The sequence below is a fragment of the Xenopus laevis genome, chromosome 2S (assembly GCF_017654675.1).
Source record: "Xenopus laevis strain J_2021 chromosome 2S, Xenopus_laevis_v10.1, whole genome shotgun sequence".
Classification (NCBI taxonomy): Eukaryota; Metazoa; Chordata; class Amphibia; order Anura; family Pipidae; genus Xenopus; species Xenopus laevis.
The window spans coordinates 68,820,677-68,834,082 of NC_054374.1; the positions used below are offsets into that span (position 1 = coordinate 68,820,677).

General features: G+C 38.4%; 1 protein-coding gene across 3 annotated transcripts in view; it reads left to right on the top strand.

The window, feature by feature from the left end:
* Window positions 1-1,778: 1,778 nt before the first annotated feature.
* Window positions 1,779-13,406, top strand: part of foxo6.S (forkhead box O6 S homeolog) — a 43,748-nt gene continuing 32,120 nt past the window's right edge. Inside the window, exons 1-3 of one of the 3 annotated variants that reach the window (XM_018247964.2) lie at window positions 1,779-2,112; window positions 2,272-2,388; window positions 2,903-4,596. In XM_018247964.2, the coding sequence (XP_018103453.1) occupies window positions 4,285-4,596 (312 nt within the window). In that variant the 5' untranslated portion in view covers window positions 1,779-2,112; window positions 2,272-2,388; window positions 2,903-4,284. 3 annotated transcript variants of the gene reach the window in all.

A 13,406-nucleotide genomic window follows, 5' to 3' on the forward strand; every position in this document is an offset into this window, starting at 1 on the left:
TCACTCTCCTAGAGAGTCTATTACAGGAGCTTACTATGCTAGCTGTTCCTCATTCACGGTTTGCCTGGTCCCGACTTAGATCTCCAAAGGTACAAGGTCCCTTTGGGGTAAATGGCTTTACTGGGCCTAAGGTGATCCCAGGCTCAATGGGCATCACCTAGATGCAACAGGATCAGGCGCCAAAGAGGAAGAGGCCACTCCCTACACAGCACTATATAGCAGTGTGGCAGGGGAGTGTCATTGCACTCTGTCCAATGGATATAGTTGTCACATTAGAAATGTTACAAATACTTATACCCAATAGCAAAGTCTATAGGAAACTATAACACAGGTAGAGGATTAACTCTATATGGAATGTAGATCCTATAAGTCCCTACAGCTGCTTTGATTTTTTTTTTTGCCAGGGCTGCTTTTTACTCCCAGTCCGGCCCCCACCTGATGTTACTAATGTAGGCTATTTGCTAAACATGTAAATTAACTGCAAGTATTTCACCTGGGAAATAAAAATGGTACTTGATTCTAATATTTCAGGTTGCCATCTTTTGTAAAAATAAGCAGCTTTTCCGATCTCTAAGAGACAATGAAAACAAAGTGTCCTAGATGGCAACCATTAAATGAAAGGAAGATAAAGCAGATAGGCTAGTATGTTTTCAAATGCCAGGGTTACCACCTTTCCTGGAAAATAAACCATACATGATTTATACAACTTGCAATGTTCTCATTTTCTGCAGAACAGTCCTGACTTCCAAATTGGAAGGGTTCAGGTCTAGGATTAAAATAGGTCCTGGCATTTCAAGTACATAGAGGCCCAAACAGCCCCCACCTGCCTACTAATGGCATTTTACAGTAGCCTGGCTGGCATGTGCCAGTATTCACAGATGGCCAGTCCGGGCCTGGTGGGGTTTACCAGAAATTTAGGCAAATCTATAAATTCTTTGATTTTTTCAGGTGTAACCCACCAATTATGTCTGAGCAAGGAACATGGTGGAGTTGCCACTTGTTCTAACCCACAATTCGAGTTGGTGGGAAAAAATAATGGCATAAAGTGGTGGACGGGGCACGGATTTAGTGAGCAATGCACAGTTATTGAGGTGCGGGGGTGGGATGAATCAGAGGTGGTACATTATAAATAAATGAGTTATATCTGTCAGGCTGGGGAAATACCAGCCAGGTGGCAATCCCATGCAATGCCTCTCATTTAATAAAACTGTCCTTGATTTTTCTGGTGACACTGTAACCTTAATTTGAATAGATTATCTAAGATTTAGGTGGTGTAACAATAACAATAACACACGTTTGCTTGTTAGAGATCACCTATAACATAATTAAATAATGTAACATAATTATTAACCACTGCCCAACTACTAACGCACCCATTATGTTTGGCATTTAGCTGTATGGAGAGTTTGTGTACATGCTAGCATTACTAATATTTAAACATTGCTTTCTCTGAGCTGTGTCTTACAAATTCCATCGTATGTTAAATGGCACGCACGTAGTACTTCACGCCACTCTACGCTATCCATCTATCTATCTTTGCCTTTAGAGGGACTCAATTTCTCCCGTGCCACTGCTAGTCATGCCTCAAGGAGCCTTCGTCTCATTCAGTTGCCCCTGGCAACCATTTACAACAGTCTGGTGACGCCAAGCAAAGGGATTTTCCTCAACCCGTCCCACTCTAGACCGGTTCCCGGTCATTCTACCAATCCAGACAGGCGCAGTGCTACAACATCACAGCCAATCAGGTAGGAGCCAAAAGCGGCTGCCTGCTTTTCATCCAATAGCTGCTGCCTACCAGAAGCATTGGCCAATCCGCTGAAGCGGTAAAAGTCTGATCGCAATGCCTTCACAACCACGTGGTCGGGGGTCTGTCAGCTGAGGTGCGCGCCTAGTGCCTGTGTCTATTGAGACGGCTCCGCCCATAAACCCGTTCTCGACCATAGCTCGCCCTGCACTAATCCTCCGAGAGATCGGGGTTAGCAGCGTCATTTTAGACCTTTGTGATTAGGGCATGTTACGTCTGTGGAGGTTACACTTGGGTGTTGTGTTGATTATTAAACTACGTTGTATGAATTAGCCGAGGATATTTGGCAATCGTTCTTGATTTTGCCCGTGAGCCTTAATTCTGTTTCTAATTGCTTAGTCAGATTTGCAGAACGTATTATCAGTTTCAGTGATTTATAGATAAAAAAAATACGGCTTTGGATTGTATAATGGGCTTATTGAATAAAGCATAATTGTGTTAGGATATCGCTTACATGTGATTTGTAGCCACAGGAATGACATTGTGCCTGTCAGGTGCCATAAGGAGCTGTACTGATGTGATCAACATGTGCTTCACCACCAGTGAACTGTTTCCCCCACCTGCTTATGAAGTATGAATTTCAGGTGATAATCTGAGACTCTATATTTATTAAATAGCCTTTCCTATGTGTTACAGTTAAAATAGGCAATTTCCCAAACTTTAGTATCTATAAAAATCATCAGAATAATGTTAGGAAAAAAAGTTAGCAAATTCTTACTGATATATTAACATATTTAACACATTATTAGTTTATAGTGCACATTAACTGCAAATTTCCCATACTAGTGCGTACAACTTAGATGCACAGATGCTGCCCATGTTTATATATTTGAATCACTTGGAAATAATATATATTTCTAGGTATGGTTAAGGATATGTGTCCCCCATATATATATATATATATATATTTGGACGTGGTATTTATGGTGGTAGCAAGTGTGTAGATTTGCAGTGATCACAGTGCTCAGTGTTGTAGGAATCTCTCCCAGTCTCATGTAAAAGCAGGAGGGAGGAGGAGACGGGAGAGGAGGAGCAAAAGGCTGCATCTTATTTATTTATTTCTCTCTCTGTCTCGCTCCCTCTCTCTAAATGCTTAAGGTGAAGAGTGCAGAGCTTGCCGAGCCCGACACATGGTCCAACCCTGCTCTGTCCCAGGAGGAGAAAGACTCGAAGAGCAAGGGAGCAAGAGAGAGACTCCCTGAGAGGGAGAAGCAAGGAGCATCTTCTCTCTCATTTCTACCAAGCAGGTGTGACGCCCCCCCTCTCACACCCAGCATTTCACTCTCCCTTCTCTTCCAGCCAGGGATCCCCAGCAGATCCCTCCTCTGTGGATGCAGACCTTTCCTCTTAAACAGGCAGAATGGATGAACTTCACTGATCCCCAACTGGCCACCAGCACCATGACTATGAAAATTTTTGTACCTCTCTACGAAACTGCAGTATCTCCCCACGTGTGTCTTCAGGTTGTAGTAGGGGGGCACGCATGAGTCTCTTGGGGAAAAAAGGGGTTCAATATTCTCATCTGGCCAGAGCAAATGATACCTATTAAGAAGAGTAATCTGGAATAATCCCGGCATCAAGCATTCCTGAGAAGAAGAGAAGAGAATCATGCTTTTACTTCTCATTAAATGGTCATCTATAATTTAAGAAGGGGAGATTCCATTTTTTGGCTTCTATGTGAAATTTATCGTACAAATTTATATCTTGGAAGAATGACTTGTCATTTAATCATATTTAGATTCTCTGTGTTTAGTTTTCCACATATAACAACTGTTGCTGCAAAAGACTGAGATTAAATCTTTTTGGACATATTTCAAGCACACCTCCTTTAAATGCATAGAAATCTCAAAGTAGATCTTATCTTGAATTCAAAAATCTGCAGTGAAAGATCATTTCTGAATGTTGCTGTAGCAGAAGATTACATTTAAGGACAAACTATCAGGATTTTATTGCAAATTACAATTGCTGAAAGAATTGCTTTTTATTTTTGTTCATTTCATTTATTGAAATGCAGATTTGATGGGTTCCTACCTGCATGCAGAGTCTGGCTGTTCAATGCAAATTAGTTAGCAATAATTATTGCAATTAGGAAAGCGTTTGGCAGACAGTTAAGATTATTCTTTTAAGTTTCTACTCCTATTTGATTGTCTGTTTCAAACAACTTACATCTCACACAAATTTTTTATTATTGAGTGTAGATATTTTACATTCTAAGTAGGCTTTCCAAATAAGATGCACTCTTGGTCAATTTGATAAACTCAGCTTTTACCTTATCTTCATGCGCTCCTAATGGAAAAAAAATCCTTTTCACCTACACTCCTAATTCATTTTTCTACTCATTTTATTTTTTTCATGTAAAATTTAGCTTTTTGAACTTCTTGGTGATTTATCATAGAACTAGCTTTGCAAATGCGGAATTAAATTGGTTGCCATATTTCATTGTATGAGACGACAGAGGATTCATTTTGGTAGTACAAGTAATGGAGAAGCTGGAAGCTGAATCAGATGTGGAGCCACAAGTTCGCCCTCGTTCTTGCACATGGCCCCCTCTACCGGATCCTCCTTCAGATATGCCGTTGCCACCTCCTGGCCTGGACCCAGGGCAGATACGGAAAGCCAAGAGTTCACGTAGAAATGCCTGGGGTAACATGTCTTACGCTGATCTCATCACCAAGGCCATTGAAAGCTCTCCTGAGAGGCGACTGACCTTATCCCAAATTTATGATTGGATGGTTCGATTTGTCCCCTACTTTAAAGATAAAGGAGACAGCAACAGCTCTGCAGGGTGGAAGGTGAGGCTCTTAAAAGGGACCTGTTTGAATGTGGGTAACCAATATTGGTGGCATGTGGAAAGTGTGGATGCTTTAGGTAAATGATAGCAAGACAGTCTTAGAAAGGTGTACAACTGGGGTTTAAGGCATATGTTGACCAAACCAAATGTATTTAATGCTCATTTCTATTTATTTAAAATAATGTGCTTCATGTGGCTCTCTTGGGCATTAGAGGATGGACAGTATGTGTATGTATATATATATATATATATATATATATATATATATATATATATATATATATATATATATATATATATCCTCCCCCCCTTTGGAGAGGAATAGTGAGTTATTTTTAGATAAATATGACTTTTTTTTCTGTAGAACCTAAACATGCAACTTTTAAAAGCTGTGATCCAGTTTGTGGTGGAGTCAGATATGTTTTTACACTTTAGGGTGTAGGCAGAAAACTCTATAACAGTGAGTTAAAATGCAGCATAATCTATGCAAAATGCACCTTTGTTGTAACTTATTTAGTCTGTTTGCAAAGTCCCTAAATTGTAATAATACGTCATTATCATATCATATAGGCAAATCATTATTATGTTAAAAATAATAATTTGCAAATTCATATTAAATGTCTCCCATAGTGGTTATTATGTTACATGACTGTGGAGCAGGTGGTGTGTAGAGGGCAAATACTCGAGATAGGGGGCAATGCAGCATGACTAAATGATGAGATGTTTTAATCTGCTTTCCTCTGGGGCAATTAGATACGTTCATTTGTTGTGAATAAATGCATTAAAGCTGATAGTAAATACTATTATAAAGGGATCTTTTCATACAGCTACCATTGAACAGTTTTTACAAAGGAAGGGGAAATTCCTTGTGTCGTGGAAGGTACACTTTAAGACCCTTACTGGGGCCCAGATGTGCATGGAGTAGGGAATGCACATCGTTCTTAGGTGCCTGATATAATTTGGTGCTTTAGGCATTTTGCAAGTTGGGGGGAGCAAGGATGCATTGGACATTTGCACACCCCAGGGGTCAACTGATTGACTTAATATTAAAAAGAATGTGTGTTTGTATAAATTTATAGATTGCTGAAAATTTGCATAGTCATCTTAATGCTGGCATGTTTGTTTCCGAATCTTACTTAGAGAAGTCTTCTAACTAGATATCCTGTGGCAGTCCTATCACTAGTGTAGTTTTTCCATTAACTATTCCAAAACTGTTCCGAAGCCATATTGGAATTCACCGGCAGCCCCTAAACAATTCAATTCTTATATATAATATAAAAATATACAGTAAATAACTGCCCTGGGATTACTATTTTGATGGGTGTGATCGTAGCTATTGAGTCTGTTTCTGCTTGTGGGAACTGATCTGCCACATTTTTTAGTTTTAGGTCCCTGCTATTTGCATCTTAATGTGTACATAAAAAATTGGGTTCCTGAACCCCCCAATTCTCACACTTTTATTTCAATCTTGTTCACACTTATTAAAGTTAATTATAAGTCTCCTTGGCTTTCCTCCTCTATCCGCCTTATTTTCAATTCTGTCTTCATCTTTTTTTGCTGATCTCTCTTTCCAGCCCCCTCTCCATTCCCATTAGTTTTAACACTATACAGACTAGTAAAGGGTGTTCAGCGCTGGCATTTTAATGTGTAGAAGACTCAGCAAGGCACTAACCCAAGTTGTCTGTTCCTCCCCCCTCACACCCAGCCAATAACATAGTCTGTTCACCCCCCCTGTAGGGTGACAGACAGAGGGGAAATATGTGACTTGGAATTTACCTTTTGTGTTATCGTGTGAAACCTCAGTGCTCCCCAAAACATCAATTCTTAGATTTATTTGTTAATATTTACATGTTGTTAACATGTTAATAACAGAAATATGTAATAGGAACAACCCTTATCTGCCAAACAGGTGTATTGAAATTAGTATTCTCTTTTTGCAATACGATTGCTGAGTGTCATGATCTGCCATTATGTTAGAGTGCACAAACATCCCTAAATATATGCATTATATAAGGCATTGGCTTTTTAAGTAAGAATGAACTGTATAAATATACACTTTTGGAGGAAAGCACAGTGACCTTTAACTAAAGCTTCCTTTGGTAGAGGAACCTGGTCTACAGAGATTATAATATACATTATATAGAGATATATATATATGGTTACTAGTATAATGATATTTAACATAATCACGATCACTAAAAGTCTAAAGGGTTATGTAGTAACGTGGGCAAAGTATGACCCTTTCCAGTAACCCATAGCAACCAGTGAGGCTTGCTTTTATTATTCTAACTGCAGCAAACCAGTAAAAGCAAATTGCTGATTGATTGCTGTGGCTTACAGAATAGGAACTATATTTGCTCATGTCTCTAAATAACATTCATAGTATATTTTTATATACTCAGTATCCCTATATGTATAAATATGTATACGTTTGTATTCTCATGAATGTACAGTGCAGTATCCCATGTTATATACTTATACAGGTATGGGACCTGTTATCCAGAATGCTTAACGCATATTTAAATAATTTAAATCTTCATACCTTAAGCCAGCTAGAAAATCAATTAAACATTAAATAAACCAAATAGGTTTGTTTTGCCGTCAATAAGGATTAATAATATCTTAGTTTGGATCAAGTACTGTTTTATTATTACATAGAAAAAGGGAGTCATTTTTTTAAATGAGGATTGTTTGGATAAAATGGAGTCTGTGGAAACAGCCTTCCCAAAATTTGGAGCTTTCTGGATAATGAGTTTCCAGATAACGGAACCCATACCTGTAGTAATTTTATAAAGGAAAAAAAAAAACAGCATTGTTTCCATGTGTTAGATGAAACTGAAATATACAATATGTTTATAAGTGGATATTGATATCAATCCAAATGATTGAATTTCATAGTGCACAAATTATGCAATTATTTTGAAATAATACATTTTGGGGTAGGACTTTTCAAAATATATCGAAATACATAGTTAAATAGCACACACAGTTACATACTGATCTGTCTATACACACACAGATATATCAATATTTAAATACCATTCTTTATTCCAATATACCAAGAACTGTAGATCCAAAGATCTCAATAGCCTTGGATATTATGTTTGTTAATTGTCCAACCCACTCTTAAAGGCATTTACTGAATCATCCATGACAACCGTCAGGACATTTTACAACCTCACTGTGAGTAATACAAATAGTAAACCAGCAAGCTCGGTTCCCTGGAACTAATAAAGTAGTATGACCTCAGTGTAATATATTCATTATCATACAACAAAGCTTGCTGTTTTTGAGATTTAGGTGGCTACTAAAGAAACCAGTAAATACTTCCCTCTTTGGGAAGTTATTGAAAGTCTGTACAAGTTGACAGTGTCCGTTTTTATTGTATATTGAAAAATCAGTCAGATGTTTTAGAGTTGTTTGACTGCAATGCCTTGATTCTGAAACCAAGATCCTTTTATGGGAGTATATGCTGTTTCAAAATTTGTTCCTGATATTTTTCAGCATCCCTGTAGCCTGGCATTTCTGGCATTGTAATCAGGTGGAAAGCAGTGGCAGTCATAACACCCTTCTTGCCTGTCCTGCTGCCCACTGAGATATATTGGAAAACACTCTGCCTGTGGCACATGCTGTTGATAGAAGGACCTCAACTTAGATAGTGACATGTAGGAATGACATGTTCAACCCCTCCAAATGAACTCTAGTGCACATAATATACACATTATACAGATCTGTTTATGCACTCACATATTTCACTATAAATACTAATATCTAGTCTAACAAGATCTTAAAATCACAATAGCCTTGGATACTATAATTGTTGATAACCATCCAAGCCAAAAATGCCATTCGCATTTATCTGCTATCACAACTGGCAAGGAATTCCGCAACCTTATCGTGACTAATACAAATAGTGAAGCTGCAAGCCTGGTTGCCTAGAACTAACAAGGTAGTATGCCTTCAGTATTGTTATACAAGGAAGATGTTAAAGAGCCCTAGGCAGCTTGGCCCACCATCTCGCCCCCTTCTCTGCGCATGCCAGGACACATGTGCTGTGACAGTGCATGGGTGGGGCGGAGGAGTGAGCTCAGAAGCACACCAAAGGCAGAGGAATAGGGTTTGGACCAGGGTAGGCAAAAAAAGAGATATGTGCTTGGTGCCAGGTCCGGAATGAGAATTAAAATAGGCCCTGGCATTTCAGGTACACTGAGGCCCAATCAACCCACACAGAGGCCCAAACAGCCCCTACCAGCCCACTAAATACTGACTTTCTATGGCACCTTATAGCAGCCCCTCTGGCATTTGCCAGAACCCACAGATTGCCAGTCCGGGCCTGCTTGGTGCCTCCAGTTTGCTGCACCCTAGGCACGTGCCTCTTCTGTCTACCCCTAGTTCCGGCCCTGAGCTCAGGTAATATATTCATTATCGTACAACAGAGCTTGCTAGTTTTGAGATTTAGGTGGTTACTTAAGGAAAGAAACCAGTAAGTAAAGTGCAATTCAAGAGCTTGCCTCTTTGGGAAGTACAAGATGACAGTGAATTCTTATTGTATATTGATATTTTCAGTCAGATGCTTTAGAGGTGTTTGACTGCATTGCCTTGATTCTGAAACCAAGTTCCTTGTATAGCACTGTGTGCTTTACAGTCTCCTCATATTTTGTCCCTGTTTTTTTTTTTTTTAGCATCTGTATAGCCAACTGTTAGGGATATGGCATTTGGGGCATTTTGACCGCTTCTGTAATTAGGTGGAAAACAGTGACAGTCATAACTCTCTATTTGCCTGTCCCTGCTGTCCACTGAGATATATTGAAAACGCTCTGCCCATGGCACATGCGCTTTTGGCAGGGGGACCTTAACCTAGAAAGTGACATATAGAAGCATTTCTACCAGATTACAGCAGAAGTACAAGCACTCTCTGTTTCATAGACCTTACTTATGAACAATTAACAAGAAGAGCAGTTTTTGTCACCCTATCGCCTTTGGCCAAGATGCTTTCAAACCCCTTGGCATCTAATTGCTCCCAACTTTGTTATACATGATACGTAAGTGATGTTAATTACCGGCGGAAAATTCGCCATCGTTACATCATTTTGCCACTTCGCCAATTTACTAAAAGTGTCCCTGGCGAATATTCGCTAGTGAAGTAGATAGACTAGCGCAACTTCACAGCCTAAAGCAAGGTGAAGGGGCGAAACTATGCAAATTTACTAAGTTTTTTTTTTTCTGAGCGTGAGCGTTACCTCTTTCGCAAGAGTTAACTTCGCCAGGTCAGACCAGACGAAGTGCAATTGAGTAGATAGGAGTTTTAAAAAAAAAAGTTGAAAATTTTTCTAAGTCCCAAAAAACACTGGCGTTTTTTACTTTTCATAGAGTGATAGGCTGAAAAAGATCGAATTTTTTTTTAGGGTACCCTCCTTCCCCCCTACTTTTGTTAACATATGGCACCTAAACTATACTGTGGGCACATGTGTAGGGCATTAGAACACCTCTATATAATTTTATTAAATTTCCCTGGGCTTGTGTAGTGTTATTTATTTGCTGCAGCATACACGTCCATTTAAACTTCTATTTCGTGCTGTATGCAAATTAGCCTTTGCTAGCGCAACTTTGAACCGATGATCGTAACATCGCTAACGCAACTTCGCAAACGATCGGTAACTTGTGCACAGCTTCGGATCTTTGTGAATCTGCACAGCCCTGGTGAATCTTCGCCTGGCGAAGTGCGGCGAAGACAACGCTGGCGCAACTTCGGAGGTAAGTAAATTTGCCCCACAGGGTGCACTAGGTTCATTGCTTATTCAGGGGGTTATATACTAAAGTCTGAATCCTAAAGACTCGAAAAATTCTAGTTTTTGTACTATAAAATCCGAATTTTTATTATACCCCGAGGCTGCAAAAAATACTCGATCTTCAACCTGTCAATGTCCTGTAGAAGAAGTCAATGGCAGAGGTCATATTTGCAATTTAAAGATAGTATTGTCTGTGCTAGATTTCGTACAATAATCCAAACATTTCTGGCTTTTCACGAAAAAATTTAAATAAAAAAAATCTTAATTTTTGTGTGACAGTCCAAAATAGTCACGGTTTTCATGCAACAATCAAAAAAGTCTAGGTTTTTGTTGATCTGATTTGTTTGTGTTTTTTTTTTTAATGATACATAAGGGTAAATCGTGGATTCTAGTTTGGAAGTAACTTTTTTTTGTGAATTCACATCAATGCATTTAATGTAGTTTAGTAAAGCAGTTACAGAGGTTATGTATAGCTGGTCAGTGGTCCTTCATCTGTGGGCCAGGAATACAAAAATGCATCACTGTGCTGAAAAGAGTGTCTCCCTCAATAATTCTGATTGAAAGCTCACTCATAGGCAAGTTTTTTTTTAAAAAAATCTGAATGAAAGTTCACTCTCAGACATGTGTTGGGTTTGAAAATGTTGGAAACCTTGATCTAGTCCTTTTGTAGCGTTCTTTTGTCATTATTTTTTTGTTTATTGATATATATAGTGAATAATGTTCCCCCCTATTGTGAATACAGTATAAGGATTTGGAACTCACCAAGGAGGTTCATAACCATATACAGCTCATGGAACTTTGAGGTGATTTGTAATATTCTCATATTTTCCATATAGTTAATTAATGTAAGACATTGTAATGATAACAAGTCCTTGGGTATTCATTTTGATAATGCAGAAAAACATGGTCATTGTCAGAGTCACAGGAGGACAGTGTGAGGTAATTTGGGGTTTACACTGGGACAGCTCTGCCTTTTATATGCTGCTGTCCGCCTGTAAGCTCTGGCCTGCCTAGCATTATGCTCTAGAAGATCAGACGTCCTGTCCCATGACTCCAGACTTTAGGAGGATTACAATGCAGTAATGAGTTTGCAAGAGCTCGGCTTTCTTTTTTTGTTTACTGTTATGTGGGACTTTGGGACACAGATATAGGCTCTAGTTTCTTGCTAACTAATTTTTTCAAGTACAAAGATGCCATATTCTTAAACATAATGCTTAGGAAACAAATACAATTTTTGTATTTTATATTAGAATGATGCAAGAGGGGGTTTGTCTACCAAAGCACCCATTATGTCGTCAGGATATCACCCTGTATTCACAGGAGCATATTGTATTTTGGCATAGTTTAAAGGAAAAATATATTTTAATTAGCAATGTGCTTCTATTTATTTTGGCATACTGCTCAAGGAGGGACAGTTCAAAGGTGTACAGTATTGTGTTCTTTGAATCATCACAATTGCCTGAGATATTGTTGGACATTTCATCTGTCCATCTGCATTTATCGTTTTTAAATATTTAGTTTCCCTTATACACTTTCTTTATGACATGCCATAGTAATTAATAAAAAGGAAATCCCTTGTTGATGTATGACATATGATGTATGACATAGTAATTAGCCACTAGAGTCAGCAAGGAGATTTTTGTTTTTTCATGGAAAACTGGTGCATGAAGAGTAGACAGAGAATACTTTGCGCGAATACTTAAAGTGAGAGAAAATAGAAAGTGTAGTAATTAACTGAAAAAAGATAAGTGAATGTGCAAGACAGCAACAGGTATGTGCAGGCGGGTAACAGGCATGCTTGTTCTTGTCATTTCAGGAGCTGTGAAAACTGCTGTTAAGTGACGTATGCTTGGTCACAGCAGGCCCCAAATGTTATATTTGAGGCATCTAGAAAGCTAGGTGAATTATCGAAATATGTGTGAATGATAATAATTGTCCTTAAAAGAGAGGAAGGAATGAGGAAATGTGAAACAGGTGCATCCATGGTTATGGGTTAAGAACTTGCTCATTGTCTACATATTTCTGTGGGTCTCTTCTTCCCACCGAAGGAAGATTTTAATTCAAACCTTTTTTTCAGTTCTTTTCCTGTCCTTTCCTACTCATTGTACTGGTTCTTGGCAGCTTTGTGTGATGAATGGAAGGCATTGCTGTATTAGCCTATGACTAAGTGTCTTAGGGACACGAAACATGTAAGGCTTGTGATCATTGCTTAAATAAAGATTTTTTCTACTTTTTAACTGTATTACTTTTGGTCTGATTTGTACGTGGTTTCCTAAACCTTCTATATTTTCTCTGCACCAGCATTGCTTTATTGCCAAGGGAAGTGGACAATCCCTTTTCTATGTGTTGCCCACTGTCAGTACTGTACAGTACTGTACTGTCTACCCAACAGGTTCTAAAATTACAAGGTAGTGTAAATTAATAAAGAAAATGCAGACAATTAAGGGCAAGAAAGGCAATTATGTTTTCTTAAAAAGTGTCAGAGACATTTTAATGTAAATATGTATAGCATTTTGGCTTTTCCAAATGACAAGAAACAGTATTTGGTGCTAAGGCGTTTCAGCTTTGATGGCTTGTGCTGAAGTAGGAGTTTTATTGTGAAAAGTTTTTCACTTCTAATAATCCTCCACAAGACTTTGTAATAATACTTTGTAATGAAAGACATGCAAAAATAGCAACGGATTTCCTATGGTCCTCAGAGGTCATTATCTCTGTTTAATCAAGTGGACAAAGCATGAAATGTAAATGCAAATTGTCCCTTTAACAAATCACATTGAAAATTGGATGGAAATAATTGTTGCAGCAATGAACTAGTGGGTGTGGGGAATCCGGGTACATTCCACATATCTATTTCTGTCTAGTTATGGCTAGTAAGTATACAAGCATTTCAGTTATGTGTGCATGGGTCCAGCTTATAAGAACCAATGTATAGATGAACATATACAGGTATACCGATGTTTCTCATGTCACCTGAATATAGCAGACACTATACCTTTTATTTTAAATCATAATTTTAAGAAGT